Source organism: Megachile rotundata, chromosome 1 (assembly GCF_050947335.1).
Source record: "Megachile rotundata isolate GNS110a chromosome 1, iyMegRotu1, whole genome shotgun sequence".
NCBI classification, from domain to species: domain Eukaryota; kingdom Metazoa; phylum Arthropoda; class Insecta; order Hymenoptera; family Megachilidae; genus Megachile; species Megachile rotundata.
In genome coordinates, this window is record NC_134983.1 from 13,511,135 (window position 1) to 13,535,267 (window position 24,133).

A 24,133-nucleotide genomic window follows, 5' to 3' on the forward strand; every position below is an offset into this window, starting at 1 on the left:
GATTCAGGATCAATCGTATCGAAGATGAAACAAAATTCGATATTGATAAGTAGATAGGTAGCGATCAATGTGGTTCACCGATGAACTTGGGTAAATTTTGGTAAATCGTATCGAAGAGCAATAAGAAATACGCTATCGACAAGGATCGGTAGCAATCAATATGAAGCATCGATGAACTACTATCAGTTTCTGATGAATCATATCAGAGATCAATAAAAAGTACGCTATCGACAAGGATCGGTAGCGATCGATATAGTCCATCAATGAACTACCATGTTTCGAATGAATCGCATCAAAGATCAATAAAAACATAGACCAGTGCAAGATTAGTAGCAATCAATATGAAGCATCGTTCTACTGTAAGTTTGAGATGAATGGTATCGAGAATCAATCAAAATATGCTGTCAACAAGTGCAAGAATGATAGCGATTAACGTTCCAATATAAGTTCAGAATGAATCGTATCGAAGACCAATTAAAATATCACGTCGACAAGTGCGATCAATGTACCAGAATAAATTCGAGATGAATCATATCGAAGGTCCATCAAAATATGTTATCGATAAATGTAAGAATGGTATGCGATCAGTGTGGACCATCTATGTATCCGATACAGGATGGGTCGTACCGAGAATCAATCAAAGTACGTTATCGATGAATACCAATCTCCTTTGTCGGAGAACTTCAACTGTGACATATTTCAGTCAAGTTTGAACTATAGTTATACTAGCTTACCAGGCATCCATAATATTTATCCAAGGTAGCCTACGAACAAAGGTTGCTACCTGCATCCGAAGGACATTACTCCTTATCGTACTGACATCCAAGGGACGTCAAAACAATTAGTGAAATAACTAAAGTAAAGTAACAAATTGACAAAGTCGTAATGAGTGTACAAGAAAAGTAAAAGAGAAAAACGTAGTCGCAAAAGTATCGCAGACGAGATTTGATCTGGGCAGGGCAGTGAACGGCTCACCTGACTCTCGCGACCGTTACAGGAGACTCCTTCGGTGCCATTATTAATATTAATGCATTCCGTGGTTCTTGCGGCATTGTACTCGCGTTGACGGTGGCGCGTCCAACGTCAGACATCCAACAATATCCAACGAGGAGCGACGAGGTTCCTTTTCCGTTCCTTTCCGCGCGCGCGTTTAAGTGGCGACGTCGTTTGAACCGCGGACCTACGTGTCCCCTGATTGTGTCCCCGATGGTTTTGTCCGCCGACTGAATATTCAACCGGGCCGATAAATAACGCTGAAAGGCTGAGAAACGAGCGAAACAATGACGAGGAGGATTTTTCCGTGGGGGGTTGCCTCGAGACCTCGAGAGAGACCATCGGCTCCGCTTCCAAGCTAACTTTTCTTATGCCGAGACACCTCTTCGGCTCCGTTGCGAGCGGCCTCTATTGTCGCACGATTTCCTCTCAGTCTTATGAAAGCTCGACAATGAACGTTTCTACGCTCTCGCCTACCGTAACCAATCCCGCGTTACGCTCCACCACGGTGATCTATACCGAGCATTATTCTCTTCTTTGCCTCTTCAGCGACTCGTGTCAGCATCCTGGACCTGCTCTTCCTTGCATCTCCTTCACCTTTTCTTCCCTCTTGTTTCTCTTCTTTTTTTCTCTCCTTTCGTCGCGATGAAACGCTGTTCACGGCTTTCTTTCTGTTTTTCTCAACACGAGTTGCCGAGGTCATGGATAGGGTTGCGTTTTTGAGGCTGATCGGCAATTTGTGCTATGGGTGAGCTTTAATCGTCTGCAACGGTAGACAACGTTCTGTAGCCAGACTAATCGAAGTCCTTTCTTTTTATTTCATTGATTTTTATGGATGAAGTGCGTTGAAACAAGTTTTAAACACCTATAGATACAAGTCTGTACCTGAGAGGTAGATTCAGCTCGTTCTTTTCTATTTTTCATTTCATTCGTTTTTATGCAAGAAATATAAAATACAAGCTTCATAGTTTTCTTAAGAAACAACTAAAATAAAGTTGGGTTTTTTAAGTCCTATGTGAGCTGTAAGTCATATGTGAGACTGAGTTTATACACTCACGGGTTATTTTCATCTTCAAAATAACAAATAAATATTCACCAACAAGAATTTTAAGAATGCTACGTATCTTCTGAATTTATTAATATTACAATAAAATGCAAACTAGATCAAATTCAGTAATTTTCCTCATTCTTGATGTTACATACGAAATACATAAACTTCACATACATCGTACTTAAACTTGCATCACCGATAACTGATAAAAGAACAAATTTTAAAGCTGAAGAAGCGATTAAAATTCTCGAGGGTTATTTATTAATAAAGGAACATTAATAGTAACGATAAAACGAGATAACCAAATATGGACCAAAACGATGCAAGATTTAAAGAGGCTAACAACGAGGGATGCTCTTAGCCACGGGGTGCCGATGCTTCTCCACAAATCTTTTTCCCTTGATCGACCAATATAAAGAAAGGATTATGCGAATATTCGGCTACAATATCTATCATCGTGAATAATCACGCCGTACGTTAGGACATTCGCGGAGACTTATTATCTGACATGATTTAAGGGATAAAAAGTTACACGCCTTGTTCGGAAGAATACGCTTCCACTCGCGGGCTCCGCATATTTTTGCGGTATTATACGTTGTGCCGTGAGAGTATCAATTAAATGATAATGTAGTGATTAATAGCAATGATTCGGGCTGCTGATCGCCCGTTCCGCAAAAAACGCATCGTTCCCTCGGAAATCATGTTGCGAGATAGATGATACTATCGATCGATAAAAAGTTAGAATCTGATCTTGTAATTTTGCGGGATCAAACAATAGTCTGTGTTATAAATTATAGAAATTTGACGAACAGGTGATGGACTGCGTGAGCGAACGTGGATGGGGGATTTAGGTATGTAGACAGGTGGGAATTTTGGGAATTGCGGATTTAGGGAGTTGGGGATTTAGGAATTTGGGGATTTGGGGATTTTGGGATTGAGGGATTTAGAGATTTAGGAATTTGGGGGTTTGGAGATTTGAGAATTTAGGGATTTGAGGATTTGGGGATTTAAGAAATTGGGGATTTGAGGATTTACAGATTCCAGGATTTGGGTACTTAGGAATTTGGGGATTTGAGGATTTGGGAATTTAGGGATTTGGGGATTTGAGGATTTGGGGATTTGGAAATTTGGGAATTTGAGGATTGAGGGATTTAGAGATTTAGGAATTTGGGGATTTGGAGATTTGAGAATTTAGGAATTTGAGGATTTATGGATTCTAGGATTTGGGTACTTAGGAATTTAGGGATTTAAGGATTTAGGGGTTTGGGCATTTGGAGACTTGGCGATATAGAAGTTTTAGAATTTTACAAGATTAGGAATTTGATGATTTAGGGATTTGAAGTTTTAGGGAACTAGGAATTTGGAGTTTTGAGGATTTGGGATTTAAGGATTTGGAGATCTGAGTATTTTGGGATTTGAGTATTTAGAGATTCGGGTCCTTGGATATTTATGAATTCGGGGATTTAAGGGTTTGGAAATTTGGGAATCATGTGAACAAGTAATTAAAGAACTAAAAAATTTTTGAGTTGGGAAATTTGGTGATTTACATACTTAAAAATTCAGAAAGTTAAATATTTATATATTCAAAAATGTGGTAACTTCTGAATTTGTTGACTTGTTGAATCTGTGTCTTCACATATTAAGAGACATAGATATTTGAGAAGTTGTGAAATTTGTAGAAATTGCAGAATTAAAAATTGAAAAGCAGAACAGTTGATTAATTAGAAAATTGTAATACTTGATGATCTGTAAATTCAATCATTTGAAAATTTTTGAATTAAAGAAAAGAGTTGTATAAATTTTCTCCCAGAAATTTGACAGTATAACATTGTGAAACTCTTAAGTTTTCTATATAATAAATTAGACTATCCATAAATACCGTTGAGTATATGGTTTTTACACTAAATATCAGAACGTAATCAAAACGTAAATCCGTCGTTGCAATCGCGTCCTTAACGAAAACCCGGGCCATCGGCGGGAATCAATGAACAACCGGAAGGCGGAGAAAGAGGGAAGGAAGGTGGCGAAGTTGGTTTTAAGCAGTCGAACGACGTCTCGCAAATTATAAGAACGTGCGTCCGGCGAATGCACGTGGCGCAGCCGAATTTCTGCACGTGGGACGAGCGGAATTCCTAATAAGTCAGCGGCTAGACAGAAGTCTCGCGCTGCTATCGGCTTGCTCACGAGGCAGAGATAGAGTGACGTCACGGATACGTGGGATTCCTCTCGAGCAGCTGGATCACGTGCTGCGGCCGAACGTGAGGCTAACTTAAATGCGGATCAGGGAGAAACCGTTCCAAAACCGATCCCAAATGAATGCGCCGCCCAGCGCCGCGCTGGCTGCCCGCGATTCAAATTGTTTTCACGTTCTTCCATCGCGGTATCGACCGGCTCCTTCAATGAAGCCAACCTTCTTTGGAGGTCAATAGCTTCACCGACGATACCACGCAAACCGAGATGATTTTGCTAATTATTTCACCGTGGACGTTTATCATTTATGATGTATCGTCCGCAGTTAATAAATACAATGTCTGTACATGATTTATCTTTACTTTACTTCCATTTATCATCAACGTAATTATATTGAAAACCTCGTTCGTTGTGATAGGTGCTTAAGGACCTGATCAATTTTTTCTTGTATTGTTTTACAGATTTTACTTTTGTTTTACAGTTACAGATATTCGTAAAAATGTATTATGAAAATTATTTATGGTAACGATTGATGACCTTAAAATATTTCTATTAAATTCTAGGATCTTAAATATGGTTTCCATCCTAATGTACTTTCTTTCAAAATTTGACTAGCGCTTAAATATTATTATCATTTACATCCAATTTTGAATTTTAAATTTTAGTATAGTAAAATAAATGTAAAATGAATTTGTATATGAAACTAATTTATCCTTGGATTACGTTTTGTGTACTGATCAATTTCTTTTACCTATTTCGATAATCCTGAAGTGCAGCTAGGCTCACCATGATCCCTATCTAATTTCGACAGTCCCTGTACTCTTGTTTCAAGGGGTTTCGTGAACTTTGTTTCACACTGCTCAGATTATTCTATTTTGTTGAGCTTCCGATTGTGGTAGGTGTTTCATTTCACCTGATTCGCATTTGTTTTGTTTGGACGTCTCTGACAGCTTTCAAAATTTTCCAGTTTATAGAATTCTTACAGTTGCAGACAAGAGTTTTCGAACGATATTGGTTTTTGTATTTCATTCAGAGTTTAATACTATGTAATAATATAACATTACTCGATCATTGTTTAAACATTGACAGAAGCTACTATGTTTAATTATAGAAATAAAATATTTTTGATCTAACGAAAAGGTAGTGTAAACTCAAATATATGATTAAATGTATATGACGTAAAATCAAATACATGATTATTAAAAAATGATGAATATTCTATATATAACATTTCAAGCATTTAATTAATTATAATAAATATTTTTAACGTGAAATTTAATTTAACGTAAAATACACAGAAAAGCACCAATATCACGAAGTAATGTTGCGAAATTAAGGAACAGTTTTAGTTTAAATTTTCTGAAAAGCGATTTCCGCGTTCAATGAGAGGAAAATATTAAGAGAAAGGGAATTCTCGAACGTTTTTCTGGAAATCGTTCGTGCTACCCCGACAACGAAAGAGGAACCGCGTTTCCCACTGGGAACGTCGACTGTCCCAACAATCGCAGTCAATTGCCATTACGGGAAATTAAATCAGTCGAGCCTCTATTTACGCGGACCCTAATGCCGTGTAAATTGACCGAGCATCGAGATAACGCTGGTCTTTGGACGGTGAATCTTTTTACAGAAAAAAGAAATTTGAAGACAGTAAACTTACGAATTAAAAATTTATTTAGAAATTGAAAAAATTCGAGTGTATACGTAGTCTTTGAGAGCAAGTTTTTCAAGTGTTAATTTAAGAAAATATTAAATTCGTGTACTGAATAATTTTTTGTTACATTATGAAATTTTTAAAAATTCTGTTCACTGTCAATTTCAATAATTTTCTTATTAATTTTATGTATTAAATTTTCACGTGGAGTTATTTCTGCAAGTTTCTATAATACATGTAACATTTATTATATATATTTAAATTATTTAGCTGTTATGCATTCACTTCTATAATTTTCTACACACATACATATGTACGAATAACGTATGAAATTATAATAACTTGTCACAATTGAAATTTTAAATAATTCATGTAAGTGCAAGTAGTTAACTCACGATCAGTCAACCTTCGAGCATAAGAATTCGTATCCGGTGAAGCGTTAATATAATCGTAAAATAAAACTTCTGAATTTTTCAAAGAACAGGTAGAAATGATAGTAATTTGGACCACATTGGTGGATCAGTGTGAATTCGAACCACGTAAGGAGAAGATAGGCGAAGCATGTACATCGAGCAAGGAGGGATGAAATGAGCGGAAAGAAACGCAGTAATTACGTGTTCAGCCTAATACGTCCGGGCAGTGAAATGCCACACGAGATCGGGATACTGGGTCCGAAAATTTCTCGGGGCAAAACCAACGGGTTAACAATGGGTATTTTCATTAGTCGAGTGGTCCGGCCGAACAGTAGATATTTGATTCGGTTTTTATCGGTTCGGCCGACATTCCAGCCCCCGTGAGCCCGCTTCGCTCGATGGCCTCGGAAAAACAGCCGCAAAGCTGACTTCTCGATCGCGATATCAGAAGAAGTTCCATTTAGGAGAAAAATAGCATTGTAAATGCAGCGTGTCACGGGGCTTGTTTGTCGCCAACTTGAATTTCGACCCGCAAAAAGCGACACGCTCACTTTGGGGACCCCGGGTGCAGGATTTCGATCGAATTTCTGGAATTTGCAAATCGATTGCATTCAATTTCACTATTTTTACTTGGTCAATTAATTGGAACTCGTAAAATTCTAATTCTCTCGTTCCGCAATTTTAAATAGTATCGAAATAGAAATTATTTAATTACATTAAATAAATTTTCATTGCTAATTATTTAACATTGACTTAATAATGACATGTAATTTATCTCCTCAGAAAAGAACCAACCTCAGATAATTAATATCTCAAACTCTTTCTGTTAACAAAAAGGTACTTTTTACAGTCCATATTCATACATGTATAATATATGAACATATGTGATAACAGAATCACCGATAATTTCATCGATTAACAATTTAAATTTCAACGTGGACATTCAAACTTATTTACAAATTCCATCAAAACAATTATTATTTAACCATGTAACGAGTTCCCCTTTATTGAATATAATATGCTAAATTTTCATATTGAATCACCGTACTTCAGTATAATACAGGGTCCAAATAATCCGGCTTGGACAAAAATCCGACGGAGCTAGATGCTGCAGAACTAAACGGGTCGGTCTTATCTAATCTCAATATAATTACGAGTGCAGGTCATAAAATTGCTTATTATACTATGGAAAAGTTGATTCGGGTACCATAATACTGGGGTTTGGAAATTAACCTTCGCTGTCTGCCTACCTACGCTGGTGATGATTATGTCTACTTATAGGTATAACTACTTATGTGCACCAAACTACCCGTCTACCGGCTCAAATAATCTTCACGGTTCTCTCTTTCTCTCTCTCCGACTGAATCTTCCAGATACTCTTCTTCGTATCCTTTATCGTCCTGCGGCTTTCTTTCGACCCTTTCTTTCTATCTTGCTGTGTTCCTTTCTCTTCCCCTTTGCTCTGCCGCGCTGAAAAGGCTTGTAAAGTAGTTTATAAAACGGGGACCTTCCCTAAGGAAGATGGTGATATACGGAGAGGACCACTTGTTTTAAACGTTTTATGAAGGTGACAATTGTCACCTGTGGACATTTTTCATTTTCATGTTTTCATGTTTTGACTGTAGGACATTAATTTTTAGATAGTTTTCATATTTTATAGCTTGAAAATTGAGATTTCAGGACTTAGAAATTTTGGGATCTAGAGATTTTGAGATTCAGAAATTTTAAAACTTAGGAGTTTTAGAAATCTTGAAATTTAGGAATTTTGAGATCTTGAGATTTGGGGGTTTAGAGATATAAGAATGAATAGATTTGACATTTTATAAATTTAGGAAAATGAGAATTTATGAATGTACTAATTTAAAAATCACAGATTCCAGAGTTTTTAGAATTTAGGAATTTCAGGATTTTGAAATTTTCTAATTTGAAAATTCAGAAATTTCGTGACCTAGGTATTTGGAGATATAGGAACTAAAAATCCTGAAATTTGAAGATACGGTATTTCGGATAGGGAAAGGAAACTTGGGTATTCAGGAATGTAGAATCTTAGGGATATTGAAATTTGAATCTACAGAAATCTAAAAATTTCAGAATTCAAATGTGTAAAGAATGTCGAAATTCAAGAGATTCAAATGATTGTCAAATTCACATATGTGTGATCCTACGTTGCACAGTACACAATTATATTTAAAAATATTATGATTGCAAGAACAAATGTTCTCTTAAACATAATACATAAAATGAAGTAGTAAACTAAATAACAATTCACTTACTACATACAAATAATTCTCTTCAAAACAAATACTATCACTTATCAAATCATGATCAGTCTTATCAAATCACAGATGTATAAATCAAATTACAATAGTTACACAGTTACAATCAGAATGATATAACTGTAAAGCATTCAAAAAAATTATGGTGCCTTTTCTCTTCTATTAAAAGAAGTTAATGCTTAATGGTACATAATAGCTATCTTTCCCGTGCGCAATGTCCAGCACCAATGCTATGTAGTTGACGATGCTTGTTTATGTGTTACAGATTTGACGAGAGACACTACGCTTTCGAGAGGTATGCTAGATTTTAGTCGAAATGCATGCAATTTCTCTTTAATATCCTGCTTGATCCCCTTTCCACGATCATTGTTTCTTTTTCTGTGGTATTGATGTGGTCTTCCTTTCAGTCTATTCTTTCCTTTGCTTCGCTGTCGGTTTCGTTCGTCAGGAACAGGGTGTGCCAGAAATTGGAGAGTATAATTTAGAAGCGTGTTTTATTTGATTAGGAGGTGCAAAAGAACCGGAGAAGGGTTGAACAATGATATTGAAATGCGGTGAAGCGTTTTGTTCTTGTTTTCGTTGGGTAATTTGCATTTAGTTATTTCGTTGCTTCAGCTTGTACCAAATATCTGCTCTCAGATTGTCGAGACTCGTTGCCTAAGTTGTAATACATTATTTATTTGGTAGGTATTTTGATATTGTCACATGCAAAAGTGTGATTAACGTACCAAAATGCTGATTTCAAAACATTGAATACCAGAAAGTAACACTTATTTCAAACTTTGCTAGAAATGATTACATAAATATTTTTTCGAGGTTATTAAGACAAGATGGCGGATCCTTCGTTGAAATAATCAATGAATAAATTTGTAATTTATTATCAATATTATTCATCAGCAAACATGTAATGACTTTTCAATGTATCGTATCAATAAATAATTTTAATAGAGAAAGTAAATCATACACACACTTATCAAACTTATGAAAAAAGATATAAACGAGTTTTGCGAATTTTATGAAATGTACACTCCCTCAAAATTTTAACTAAAAAAAATGTTGCTTGCATAAATTGCAATTAAAAATGGAAAATTAAAATTTAATGAGAATAAGAATTTTCAAGGTTAGTTTTGCTCGAAACCAACCATGTTAGCGACAGAAAATATATACGGCAAATATTAATAATTCTGTTTTATTTTAAAATCTAAAAAAAAATGTGGCTCTCCGTTATTGAAACATCTTGTACCTGCATCCAAAGCACGAGTAAAGTGTGTCGTGTGAAAAATGATCGAGTTTCATTACATTTTACGCGATCGAATGTCCTGTTCAAATTGAAGGGTGCAACCGATGCGGTTTAATAGCTTCGACGAAACTTGAAACGCGACCAGGATGCACTCGAATAGCTCGAAAATGAGGAGTAAATGACGTTGGGAGGTTTCAAGGTGTTGAAGATTTTTTGTACGCATGTAAATTGCACGTGGGGCAAACTTACCCGTATCACGAAAGGACGAATTTAATAGCAGTCACCTTTCCGTAGATGATTCGCGGAAGAACGTAATCATCATACGTGAGAAAACAAATCTTCGAGATAAAATACAGGGTACGCATAATTATGGTTGCACAAATTTTTGGAAAGCAATTCAGGAGTTTTCAGTGAAAATCAAGCTGTAATTGCTAATTTGCATTTAGTATTACGAGAACAAAAAACGATGGAGAATTGAGAGCGTGTACATGAGGGTTCTCAGCCAGGAATTTATCTAGCAGTACGATATCGAGATTATAGTATACAGAATTCCATTTCGAACTGGCTACATCTCTACTTTAGTAAAAAGTAGGAAGACTGTTGGGAAAAATATTCAATGCTATGATAATATCTATTTTGTGAGTTCATTTTCGTTTTGAACGAAATTCAGTAACGTAAATACTTCAGTAAATGTAAAACACTTTTTTCAAAGAAATCTCATATGCAAGTTAAATCTTCCACCTTATATTTCATTTTATACTACTAATATTATGTTTTAATTTTGTGTATTAAATATGTATTATCATATTTGTATAATCATCGTGTAATATAAACTTGCTTAACACAATTGTGGTAAAAGCAGATACCCAAAAGGAAAGTAATTATTTCGCAAGTCGACGATTAACTTTTTCTTATTATATCCTTTTGGATGCAAGGCCTGCTCTATGATTTCGTTGGCTGTGCGAGGGGATAATAACGTTCGAATATTCCATCGGAAGAGATCGGTGGCGCGTTAACCGAGCCTCGAAGGAGGCACCGGAGTTGCATTTCTCCTTCAGCTTCGACCGGCTCCAATTAGCCGGATAAATCGCTACGATAACCTAATAATGATTCTATTAACAATGTAAATGGGAATAAACGGCGAATGTTGCTGCGCCCGGAGAACCATAATCGAGACGCGTCCAGCGAATAATAATGCCCATTACCGAAAGTTTCCGAGCTGCAAGTTTTTGTACGTAAACCTCATGTGACCGCTGCAACACGTAATTCTCTTCTGCACACGCATAATATAACGCATAATACTTCCTATGAATCTCCATAATGGCGGGTTCAAAGACGTCTCGGGGACCAGCGATCCTTCATGAGGGCTTACGCAACATATATTAACCCGTTATTTTATTACCACGATGTAGCAGAACCAACGAGATATATTCGATAGTTGATACAACGGAATTTAGAAGTTTTTGAATGCTGAGTCGTGGACGAAGGATATGTGGGTTGAGTCTCGTTATATGGCCCTGATTGGTGAGGTGGTAGAGTGATGTTATAATGGGGTGTGTAAGAGGATATTCGTTTTGTATGAAGTTCTAATTCTTCAGGTTCTAGTGATGTTCCGAATTTCTAATTTTTATGTATAAATATTGTTAAATTAAATTTTGAGTATTTTTAACTGTATACATTCTTGAAATTTTAACATCAGAAAATTTGAAAACTACATTTCTGAACTTTCAAATGTGAACATTTATAATTTCCTAAGGTCTTAAAATTCAGACTCCAAAATCTGAATATTTCTAACTTTCTAAATTTTTAAATCTGAAATTTTCTAAATTTGTAAATCCCTGAATCTAAAAGTCTTAAATATCTAAACTAACAAAATACATACAGCTAATTTATAATTTCTAAACCAAAAAAACTTGCAAACCTAAAAGCTCGAAATTTGTTAAATGTTCGAATGCCAATATTCTTAACTTTGTCCTAAAGAACATGTAGAACAAAATGATGAAACCATCGAATTAACGTATTTCCATAATGCTCGTGTATTATCGTGCACGATTTTCGACGTCCATTAACCACACCATGAGGGATGCAATTATCTTGTATAAATGTTATCTGTATTGCAGAACGGAATTGCAAAGTAGTCGTCGACTGCGATTTTAAGTTGCGGGATATGTTTTACCGTCGTTGTATTATAATGCGATCAAACGAGCGCTTTTGTTTCCCGAAGGACCGTTTGGACCCCGTCGTTCGTCTTCCCTGGGTCATGCGATGCTTCATTTTCCCCCTTTCAATCCTCCTCTCTTCCTTTACAATTGGATTCTTTTTTATTCTTTTTACGCTTGGAGGAAATTAAACTGAGGTAGATAGAAGTTTTGATGTACTTTGAGTGAACGAAGTTCTTTTCAACAAAGTTTCTCTAAATATTAACAAATTTTTCGATATTAATGATGATGTTGTTAAGACAAAATGTATAAACTTTTAATGCAAGTATTTTATTTCAATTTTCTTTAGTTTTTGAATATTGCAAAGCAAGTTATGCATGGTTGTGACAATATAACAGAGGACTATGATGATTTAAATTTTTCGTGCAAATAAAAATAGAATTTGATCAATCTTCACCGACACAAATGATCTGATAAAAATACCACTACATATTCTACAATTTAAATCTGACGTGCAAATATAAAAGTAACACATGAATTTTCAGTATAATAGCTCTTCAACGATGCAAACAAATGATTTGATGAAAATGGTGAATAACAGTGTTTGAAATAGCGTTGAAGTAATACTCCGCGCTATACATGTAAAGTCTCGTGTAAAATGATGAAGAGCAAATGAAATATTGCTCGTTTGATGATATCGTAATCGACTACGGTTCGTTGCATAAGTATAGACACGAAAAGACGTCGATTTTCTTATTAAGGTAGAAAGTAGGAATGCAACTTACGAAGCATCAGAGGGTATAGAGTTCAACGTTCGATTCAGCCCGGTACAATTCCACCAATCCCTAGCTAGCGTCTTAAAAGGCATTTTAAATCGGCGTGTCGTGAAAGAATCTCATAGAGATGCGGCGTATAAAGGCATTCCATCAACCCTCCACCTTCTCCTCTTTTCCTCGCTCGTCGTTCACCGTTTCGATCTGTCATCATCGAGAACTTCCTTTGGCTTCTTCTTTTCTTGTTATTACACCCTTCTACAAAATCTCTTGTTCATTATTTACGGAAAGCGAGGATTTAATGAAAACTGTACGGAATATTGATTTTCGTCGTGTAAAATATATCGAGATGTATTAAGATTTATTTTGTTGCATATATTAATACATGATAAACACAAATTTAGTACTTCATAGGTATGATATTTTTTATTACATAAAAATACAGTAACTCATTTTACTGTAATATTTTATTAATTACTCTGTACATTTGTACGTATTTAAATTAACATATTTTTCGTTTTTTATTTATGTTACAATCTAACAGTTAAAGCAAAGTAAACAGTTAAACCATAATTTCTGAAATGGCTTTGCTACTGTATTAAGGGCTTAGCTCGCATGGAAACAATTTCAATCTGTATATTGTCAAGATTTGTGAGCCGTAAAAAGGAGTGCTCTTCAAGATGCTGCCAGTATTGGTAAATGATACTTGGGAAGAAGGCTAGGATAATGGAGCGAAGGTTGAAGGTTGACAGAGGGGTGAAAATGGCTACAGGCTATGAACACTCTCCGCCACCGCAAAGCCGAGATTCGATAAGCCGACTATGGTCTTTTATTAGGATCTACTCAACGTTGGCAACGTAAACTCCTCACCCTGTTTGAGCACCTTTTTCCAGAAGGTTTCTTAAGTGGTTAGACCACCTTCGAGAAACTTCAAATTTTTTCTTCATTCTTTGCGGTACTAAGGCAAATATAATAGGTTTCAAATCTTAATTAGAAAAGGCAGTTTGCAGCTAATCTGGTGAAGCACTGTTAGGTGTCTTACAGTAACCTAAATTATAAGGTGGAAAAAATAATTTACCACTAAATAATAAATTTGATAATTCATATAAATAACAGTTGGTATAATAATTACTTTGAAGTTTGATAAACGAAGTAAAATTAGTTTTCATACGAAATTTAATATTTAACGAGTTTACAACTTATTTACTAACGACAGATGATTCAATCTTAAACTACAAAGTAACAAAAGTTTGCCAATTAATAAATTTCCTTAAATAATTTCTTGCAGTTTTATAAATGAAGTAAAATTAGTTTTAATACAAAATGTAATAAATATTACAACAGTCCAACCACAAATCATAATCTCCACATAATTGCAGCATAGCTTCACAAAATTTCATATTAACCCCAAAATCATCCCCCAGAGCCAGGAATATTTCTACATTTCTTGTTATTTTTACATACATATTTATCCAGAAGGAATAGCGTTAATAATAGAACCGTGGACGTATTTCGGGGAATCCGATGACTCCGTGCGCTACTCATTTATTCCATAAATCTGACAATAAATAACGGACATATTGGGGTGTTCGTGCGGTCTCCGGCATCCAGGCTGCTTATCGTACCCCACAAATGCGCCGGAACGCATTTAAAATGTATTGAACTGTCATGGGGCAGTGGTTTTCCGGATTTTTACATTTTTCATCGCCGCCCCGAACGCAACACGGGTCCGCGTGGATTACTGACTTATTGTTGTTCTAAGTGTGCCGGTCAAGGGGAAGTGAACCCCAGCGTTGTTTCGGCGGGGTCTAATCCTGACCATAACAGCTCGTGACCCACCAATACCCTGAAACGAATAAGCGCAAGAACAGCCCTTCGAAACACTCGTTCCTTGCCGAATAACTGGCCATGGGGTTGCACTTCTACATATTTGTGCATCGTTTATGTATAACTTATTGGGAGATACTAGCACACATGGGTGTATCTAACTTTTTTGTACTAAAAATTTCAAAAGACAATCCGTCAATGTCCGACTTTTGTTTCAAGTAAAATTAGTAACATCATGACATGATACATCATAAACAAACTTGATTCCAAAAGAAAATTTGCTAATGCAAAGATGAACTTTTTATACAATTAACAACAAAGTATAAAATAATCATATTGAATTAACTTATTTTGAAGATGAGCCTAAAAGCTACATATTAATTGAACCTATAAAGAACCCATAAATTTTTGATGTGAATAAATAAATTTTCAATATTCAAATTGAAGTTGCAGAACGGTTTCTGCTTCGATAAGAGAAGCTATCTGAGCGATCAAAGAAGGGAAAGTGGATGAGTGATAATAATCGCCATATTAGAGGGTAAAAGAATATCGTCAATTCGATTTGAGGATGGTTATACGTTGCACTGAACGCGACAGATATGGAACTTTGAATTTGTTCCTCATTTTCATAGATACACATTGCCATGGCGTTTATAGGCGGAATCTTGCGTACATACCTGTTACGCTTTAAGTTCACGTTACTCTGAACAATTTCTTGTAACGAGCTACGTGAACTCGCCATTTATGAAACGTATTCACCTTCGAAATCGTTTGAAAATAACCCCGCACACGTTTTACCTGTAAACTTTCCAGAAAAATTCTGTAAATTTGATGAGTTGAAAATTGATGACAAAATTGATAGAGTGAGATGGTGCTGGTAAATGACCTGTAAGAATATTTATGAAAAATCAAAAATATAAAAGATACGATGACTGAAATTTGACGAAGGTATAGCTTCAAAAATGCTGTTTCTAATGTAACGTAATATATGATATAAATTTTTGAAAAATATGTGTGCATATATAAATGTAAATGTGTGAATTTGTGCATATGTGAATGTAAATGTGTGAATTTACACATATGTGAATGTGGATGTGTGAATTTATGCATATGTGAATGTAAATGTGTGAATTTATGCATATGTGAATGTAAATGTGTGAATTTATGCATATGTGAATGTAAATGTGTGAATGTCTGCATCTCACAGTTTTTAAGAAATGGATTTCCCATAACAGAAAATAATATTTATAATAATAATAAAGTATATTATAATACAATATAATATATGTTATAATATAGTATATTATAATCTAATAATACAATATAATATAGTAATATCTTTTAACTCTCTAAAGTCGTAAAATTTGAAAATAAAAAAGTTCCATAAGAGTTAAATATTAATATCAACGAAACAAAAATAATTTATAAAATTAATTATAACTTGTCACCATACAAACATCCAAAACGTTCCCAATGAAAAATATAAAATAATTGAAGGTCTCGTATCAAGTGCACTACAAAATTTTCATCCCAAAATAAAAATCATGGAGACGTAAATGACAATTAATCGCAAAAAAAACAATACGAGGTTGATAAAGAGAAAAGCAGAGGGTTGTTAATTTGCAGCACGCGTAGCGCGAATCGAACTCGTGACATTAATTCTGTCAGGACAATTCGACCCAATTAATCTCGACAAGGCAGAGAAGGGCGAAGAAGCCACTTGTACCACGAGAAAGGATAGATAGTCTATCCTAATCTGCATCAGCAGATTGCTCTGAGAATTGACACAGAGGATTTTGCCTCGCCCTTCGAAGTAGCTACACTTGACATCTCATCTTAAATCAAACCGTCTCGACCAGCTCCTTAGAGTCCCTTCTCGCGGCTTCCGCTACAGGACACAGAACTCGATGCATATATTACCTGGATTTAATTGAGGAGAGTTCCCAGGACGATCTGAGGAGCGTTTCTAATAACGACGATGTGGAGATTTTTTTCGGTGGAGGGTGACACCGCGTCAATTTCCGTAATCTTGCGGAGGGACTTGAAGAGAATTTTCTTGTTTATGAACGACTTTTTATATTGGTATTCTATGAAGTTAACGATATGGTTTTTCTTTGATTTGTTTTGAGAGATCTTTTAATTACAAATTTATTGAAGTTTAGGTTTTAGGGGTTGGGGGTTTGTAGACTTTTAAAGTTTTAGGTTGCTAGGCTTTTAGAATTTTCTAAAAGCTTCTAGAATTTTCTTTTATTCCGAAAGAAATTTGTAATAACAAAATACACATTTATTTGTTTATTTTTATTTCAATCATTCAAACAAATAGTAGACGTTTCCTCACCAAAAGGCACCATACATCAACGATTTGCTTCGGGTGGTTAGGTTCCTGTGCATTGTCATGCAAACTAGCTCAGAAAAGAGCAAAAACAAAAATAAATAAAATGGAAGAAAGAAGAAGTAATTCCAGAAAACAACGGAAAGTTCAATTTCGTCTATCCTCAAGTAGAAGGTAATATCGCGAATTAGAGGTCTTCGATGTTTAATCGTCTGTCAAATTCACGGTACGTAGGTTCGATATCAATTTCTTTTGGAAGCGGAGAAAAAGAAGAAGAAAGAAAGAAAGAGACACAAGTTTGTTTCGATGAGCATCGAGGATGCGACAAGTTAAGAAGATAAGACACTTCTAATAACCATTAATTTCAATGAAGATAAATCGCAAATCACCGTTGTGTTTCAAGTGGAAAGATTGAAGAAATTTTCTTAAGCGTTCGACTGTCTCGTTTCATTGCGTATTTTGTGAGCAGAAATTGCTTCATTGGTGTGTTGGAAAATTTAAGAAATTTGGGTATTTAGAATTTTGGGAAATTTGAAAATTTAGCAATTTTTGAAAGTTCGAAAATTTGGGAATCTAGAATTTTGGAAAATTTGAAAGTTGGGAAATTGGGAAATTTAGGAAATTTGAGAAATCAGGAAATTTGGGAAATTGGGAAATTTAGGAAATTTGAGAAATTGTAAAATAGGGAAATTGGGAAATTGGGGAATTGGGAATTGGGGAATTGGGGAATTGGGCAATTTGGGAAATTTAGGAAATTCGGGAAATTCTAGAAATTGTAAAATAGGAAAATTGGGAAATTGGGAAATTGGGAAGTTGGGAAGTTGAGAAATTGGGAAATTGGGAAATTTGAGAAATTGGGAAACTTAGGAAATTCGGGAAATTTGAGAAATTAGGAAATTGCGAGATTGGGAAATTTGAGAAATTGGGAAATTGGGAAATTGGGAAATTTGGGAAATTTGAAAACCTAGAAAATTCTGTAAATTTGAAAATAGTATTCTATAGTCGTTGAAATTCTGGGAATATAAAACTCTAAAAGTTATAAATATTTGAGAAAGTTAGAAATTTGAGAGTTTCGAAGTTTCACAAATTCCAAAGCATATCAAATTTTGAAATTCGAAAATTTTTATAATTTACAAAATTTTGAAATTTAACAATATTCAAAATCTAAGACATTTGTATCCACAATATTATCATCCACCATAAAACCTACCATAAAAACCATCACCTTTTCCAATCATACGAAACAGCGGAACTTCTATTTCATTAAAAACGTTCAGCAGAACAAGACACACAATAAAAGGTGTCATTAACGTATTGTATTAGAACCGATAACCGGTAATAAGGCTCCCCGTTCTGTCGCTCATTATAACGCCATCGTCATAAAGAAATGCATAATAGAATTGTAAATGTATGGAAATGCTTTCCCGAGCTTTTGAGCTCCCCGACCAGGGAGGACATGCATTTTTCTTCAATTGCATACTTACCTTCTGAATAGGTCGCGTGAGTCTGGTCCACATGCACAACCGTATCTTATGCGAGTGGCCATTGTATGTGTATTAACACAATGCAGAATAAACTGAGCGACTGAAACGGATTACACTCTTCCTCTTTGGTCCGCTTTCAAAAGAATATGCAAACGACTCGAGCGCTAACGCGCTTCCTTTCGCCAAGAATCCGCGTTGGCTGTCTGGAGAAAAACCGTGACAAAAACTTTCGACGCTTATCCTCTATCTTGTAATATAGTAAGTTTTTGGTGAATTTTTATGATTTACAGGCATATAATAATTTTGTGAATAAAAGTCATTTGTCAGTTAATTAATGGATTATGTGCAGGTTTAACGCGTGATAAATTTAATGTATTTTGTGTTGGTATGAGTTATATGGTCACTCGTTATATTGCCATAGGTTAATATTACAGCGAGTTATATTGTCAGGTGTTAATATCTCTATGTATACATATTACAATACTATATTGCCACATACTATATCGCCATGCTTAGGCATCATCAATTTTTATTATTACCTCGCGCTATATAGCCACGTGTAGATATTTCTACGTGTTATATCACCACGCATAGGTATTGTCACGCACTATATCTCCACGTGTAGGTATCACAACGTCCTATATCGCCACGCGCAGATGTCCCCACTCTTTACTATTACCTCGCGCTATATTGCCACGTGTAGATATTTCTACGTGTTATACCGCCACGCGTGGATATTTCTACGCGTTATATGACCACGCGTAGAAATTACCACGTCCTATATTGCCACGCGTAAATAGCACCACACTTTGATATTATCTCGAGCTATATCGCCATTCGTAGGTATCGTCACGCACTATATCGCTACGTGTAGGTATCACCACGCTCTATATCGCCACGCGTAAGTAGCACCACGCTTTAATATTACCTCGCGCTATATTGCCACGTGTAGATATTTCTACCTTATATCACCACGTGTAGAAATTACCACTTTCTGTATCATCACGCGTAAATAGCGCCACACCCTGATATCACCTCGCGCTATATCACCATACATAGGTATCGTCTCGCACTATATACCTCGCGCTATATTGCCACGTATGAATATTCCTACGTATTGTATCGCCACGCGGAGAAATTATCTCTGTTATATTAACACCAAATAGCACCACACTTTGACATTACCTCGCGCTATATCACCATATGTAGCTATAACCATGTGTTATATCGCCACGCCTAGATGTCATCACAAGTTATATCGCCACGCGTAGAAGTTACCACGTGCTATATTACCTCGTGTAACTATCATCTACGCGATATTCCCACTCGTACATATTACTACCCGCTATATCGCCACGTGTAAATGTCGTCACACGCTATATCACGACTTCCAGATATCATCGTTGACATTAACATACTCTACAGTGCAATATGTATCGCAACACATCAAGATTTGTTTCGCGCTATTTTGCCTCGCCTTATATAGCCATCTTGCCGCAACGTTATTATTACGCAATAGAAAGATGTGCAGCCACGATATTAGGTTGAAAGTGTAAATAAATTCGTATAATGGCGACAAGAATAACGAAACATATTTAGCACATAATGTTACGAGAACTCATGAATTGCAAGTGCCGTGTATTCGTTACAGATATCTCGAAACATTGGTCTCGCGGTTCACAAAGAGAGAACGCATATGGCTCGTACGCGGTTATAAATTTCGTGTCTTAAGCCGCGGTATCATTTTTAAAATAGAGGCAACCTCGTAAATAATGACACGTGCCTTCGAAACGAGTCGTCCCGTGTCCATAAAGAGGACGATAAAAACTGTCGAGTCGGTCTGTCGAGTAGCTGAACGCGACATATTTCGAGATATATTGGTCAACGAATTATTCAATTTTTTTCTTCCTTTTTTTCGCAACATTTCCTTCGCAAACATCCTGCAGGAAATTACTGACGATTGTGTAATACCTTGTTCATTGGCATACTCTCGTTCTCTTCAAAAATTTTTTTAGTTGCAACTTTTCATGTTGGCAAAGAAGTCAAAATTTGCAAATATTTCGTTTTTAAATTTCTCCATTTTTGAGCTCACAATATGACAAATGTTTCAAGTTCTGAAATCTCCCGCTGCTTTAATTGAACAACAAATTTAAAACTGATTTCGTGCATACAACAGAAAAGTATTAAATAAATAATTGGTAGTTTGAAACAAAGTGTGTACTCGTTACCAAAGGAAGTTACAATAGCAAGGTTTAAATGGGCACGGGACAACAGCCTCTTTGCCGGCGAGATTTCATTAGAGGGCCGGTGATATCGCAACAGAAAGAAGTCCGTGTGCAATTAATAAACGTTCTCGATCGACGTCGTATATCAGGATGGGTAATTAAGCGCGTAACTATAGAATCTCGAGGCGTGGCGGCTGCCTCGGCATTCTCGTGTAACCTGTTGTGCCACGTCGAGGGAGGGCGTATTATTAGTCGCGAGACGCTATAAATATAAGCCGTTACGAATTAAAGGAACCTCCATCCTCTCTTTATTACAACATTTTTAATTACTGTGAAATGGCCGGAAATTTTTTTCCCCTGCCTACGGTATTACCATGAAGCTAGGCTGCCAGCCACTTTCTTGCTTTTACGAGCTGCGAGAAAACGCACGATACTAATTAAACGGAACACGCTTCAAATGCCGAATCGCTCTCGTTAGATCGACCCCTCGACACGATTTACTTTAATACTACCCTCTTGTCTTTTTTCTTCTCTTCTTCTGATGATTATTTCGCTATTTCACGGTATTGCGCTCTATCTGTTACTATCTTGTTTTATTAATTCTATTCTGTTGATTTACTATCTTACTTTATTATTTTACTATGTATTTTAGTTTTCTGTTACTATTATAATACACTATTATGTACTATTTCATTTACTTTTTGCTATTTCAGTAGTTGACACTATTATTCTCTTATTTCACCAAACTCGTGGCAGTATAATACACTATAATACACAATTATGTACTATTTCATTTACTTTTTGCTATTTCAGTAGTTGACACTATTCTCTTATTTCACTAAACACGGGGCACTATAAAACCTTGCAACATTTATAATCTCATTGATGGCAATATAATGCGTGGTACTCTAACATATATCGTACGCGTGACAATATAATATATAAACGATTTCATATGTGGCAATATAACACGTGTCTATATAATGCACAAACTATCCCTTATATGGCAAAATAACGCGTGGTAATATTATGTATAAACAATCCTATAAATCATGTTCCATACACTCTTCGCTTAAATGGAAAAATAAAATTAAATCGAATCCTATTAATAAGTGTTCGTTAAAATGTTTAATAATTTCTGTCGTTTATGTAAATTAAAAATTAAGACAGCGACAAAGAAAATTGAGAAATTCCCGGAAGTATGATAAGTTGTATGCAGATTCACCCTATAACCGATGCAATATTTACAGAGTCTTGAATGTTTCAGTAGCACACACTGGTGTACTGTATTATTTATGCTCCATTGCTTATGAATAACTGCTTCTATCCGAAACGCATACGTATCTCGGACCGAAAGTGGAATTTATATCGCAAGAGTTCCTCTTTTCTCTGTTCTCTACTATTCGTATTCATCATCGAAATGAAGTAAAGAAATTTTGTAAAATGTTAAAAGAAACGTTAATGATGAACAAATCGGACTTATCCTTCTTTTGATACTTGTTATTAATAAGAGAAAATGTGAAGTTAGCTTTTGACTTTGCTAGTGTAACCATTATTTGATTCCGAAGAGATTACTGAATATAAACACGCGACTAGAATGTAAGAAAAATACACTTTATTTAATTACATGTTCAAAATGTATGCCACCTTCCATCACGTAATATTCCGGTCTTTTACTTCACATTTCCTCTTCCGTAAATCGAGTAATATGTTAATAAAAATATCATGTAACATGTGTTTTGAATTCGTCCCGATGTCCTCTAAAGCTATGAATAAAAAAAATGTATGTTCCTATTTAAAAAACCCAAGGTGACCTTGACTTTGCCAAGAGAACAAACTGTTTTCAAAATTTGCTTTACTAATATCTATTGCGCACTTCATACCCTGCAAATATTGTTCTAAACTTTTTTTCGTAAGGTGCCTGCATGTGGGAGAAAAATCGTGAGTAGCGTTACAGGTAACACCCTGTATACTCCATACAATGTTATAACAAAATTCGTTAAAAACTTCCATTCAACGTTATCACAAAATTGGGTATATGTTCCATATAGATTATGTATTTGTCATGCAAAAGATCTATCGATTGAATTCGAAGGAGAATTTGGATGCAAATAGCATTCGATTCATCATAATCGATTTCCAAAGATCGCTCGAATGGAGTGAGAAAAAGGTGGGCGATAAGAAACAGAGGGGCATTAATCAGATGGAGAAATGTCATTAGACGGAACGGTGTTCGCGCGGCAATCTTGTAAAACATTATTCTAACTAAACTGTCATAAACGGGAGGAAATGAAAAGAGCTGCTTAATAGCTTATGTATGCAAATGCCGGGTGGCAGATTGCGCTGAGTGCTCTCGAGTGAGAGAAATAGCAGTAGCCATGGAAGCGGTCGAAAGGGTGGATCTCGTCACCCTTCGGACGACTAGTCGATTTTCCAATTACGATTTCTACCCTCGACAGGAAGCATTTGCAAATTTGAGAAATCGATGACTTCGGAATCTGAGCACTTGAGAATTCGGTGATCTACAAACTTGAAGATTTAAGAATTCGGTGTTCTACAGATTTGGGGATTTGGGAATATGGTGTTCTGCAAACTTTAGACTTTGAGAATTCGGGGATCTGCAGGTTTTGGGATTTGAGAGTTCGATGACTTGAAATTTGGGAATTTGAGAGTTCGACGTTTTGGAAATCTGAGGATTTGAGAATTCGGTGATCTGTAGATTTGGGGATTTGAGAATTCAGTGATTTATGGATTTGGGGATTTGAGAATTCAGCAATCTTGAAATTCGGGGATTTGAGTATTCGATGATTTTGAAATTTGGGAATTTGAGAATTCGACAACTTGGAAATCTGAGGATTCAAGAATTCGGTGATCTGTGGATTTGGGGATTTGAGAATTCAGTTATTTATGGATTTGGGGATTTGAGAATTCAGCAATCTTGAAATTCGGGGATTTGAGTATTCGGTGATCTGTGGATTTGGGGATTTGAGAATTCAATTATCTGTGGATTTGGGGATTTGACAATTCAGCAATCTTGAAATTCGGGGATTTGAGTATTCGGTGATTTGTGGATTTGGGGATTTGAGAATTCAGTTATCTGTGGATTTGAGAATTCGATGACCTTTATATTTGCAGTTTTGAGAATTTAACGATTTGGAAATCTGGAGATTTGAGAATATGAAAAATATGAATTTTTAGGAAATATGATAATGTAAGAATTTTAGAGAATGAAAAGGAATTTTTTCTAATTCTTAATAATCTTATAAAAAATGTTTTATTCCAATAAACTCACAATCGATTCAAATTACTACCATTTTGTAAATAAGTGTAAACCTGATTCATTAAATGATCCGAATGAGAATAATGAATGGAACAGGAAGCTCTCAACATATTTGTAGTATTAAGATTAGCAGCGACGTTGAATAATGATCCATGAAAGATATGGAAATTTCGTATACGTTTCTAAGATATTCACACCGTGCTTCTCTTTTAATGAACGTAGTTGATATTCTATTATTA

The 24,133-nt window shown here is 35.6% G+C and overlaps 1 protein-coding gene across 5 annotated transcripts in view; it reads left to right on the top strand.

Moving 5' to 3' along the window:
* LOC100875446 (protein trachealess) overlaps positions 1-24,133 on the top strand; it is a 178,353-nt gene that overhangs the window by 63,940 nt on the left and 90,280 nt on the right. For 3 of the 5 annotated variants that reach the window (XM_076536516.1, XM_076536486.1, XM_076536494.1), the window contains one exon: positions 8,840-8,869. The exons of the other annotated variants lie outside the window; for them this stretch is intronic. In XM_076536516.1, the coding sequence (XP_076392631.1) occupies positions 8,840-8,869 (30 nt within the window). The remainder of the gene's footprint in view (positions 1-8,839; positions 8,870-24,133) is intronic. 5 annotated transcript variants of the gene reach the window in all.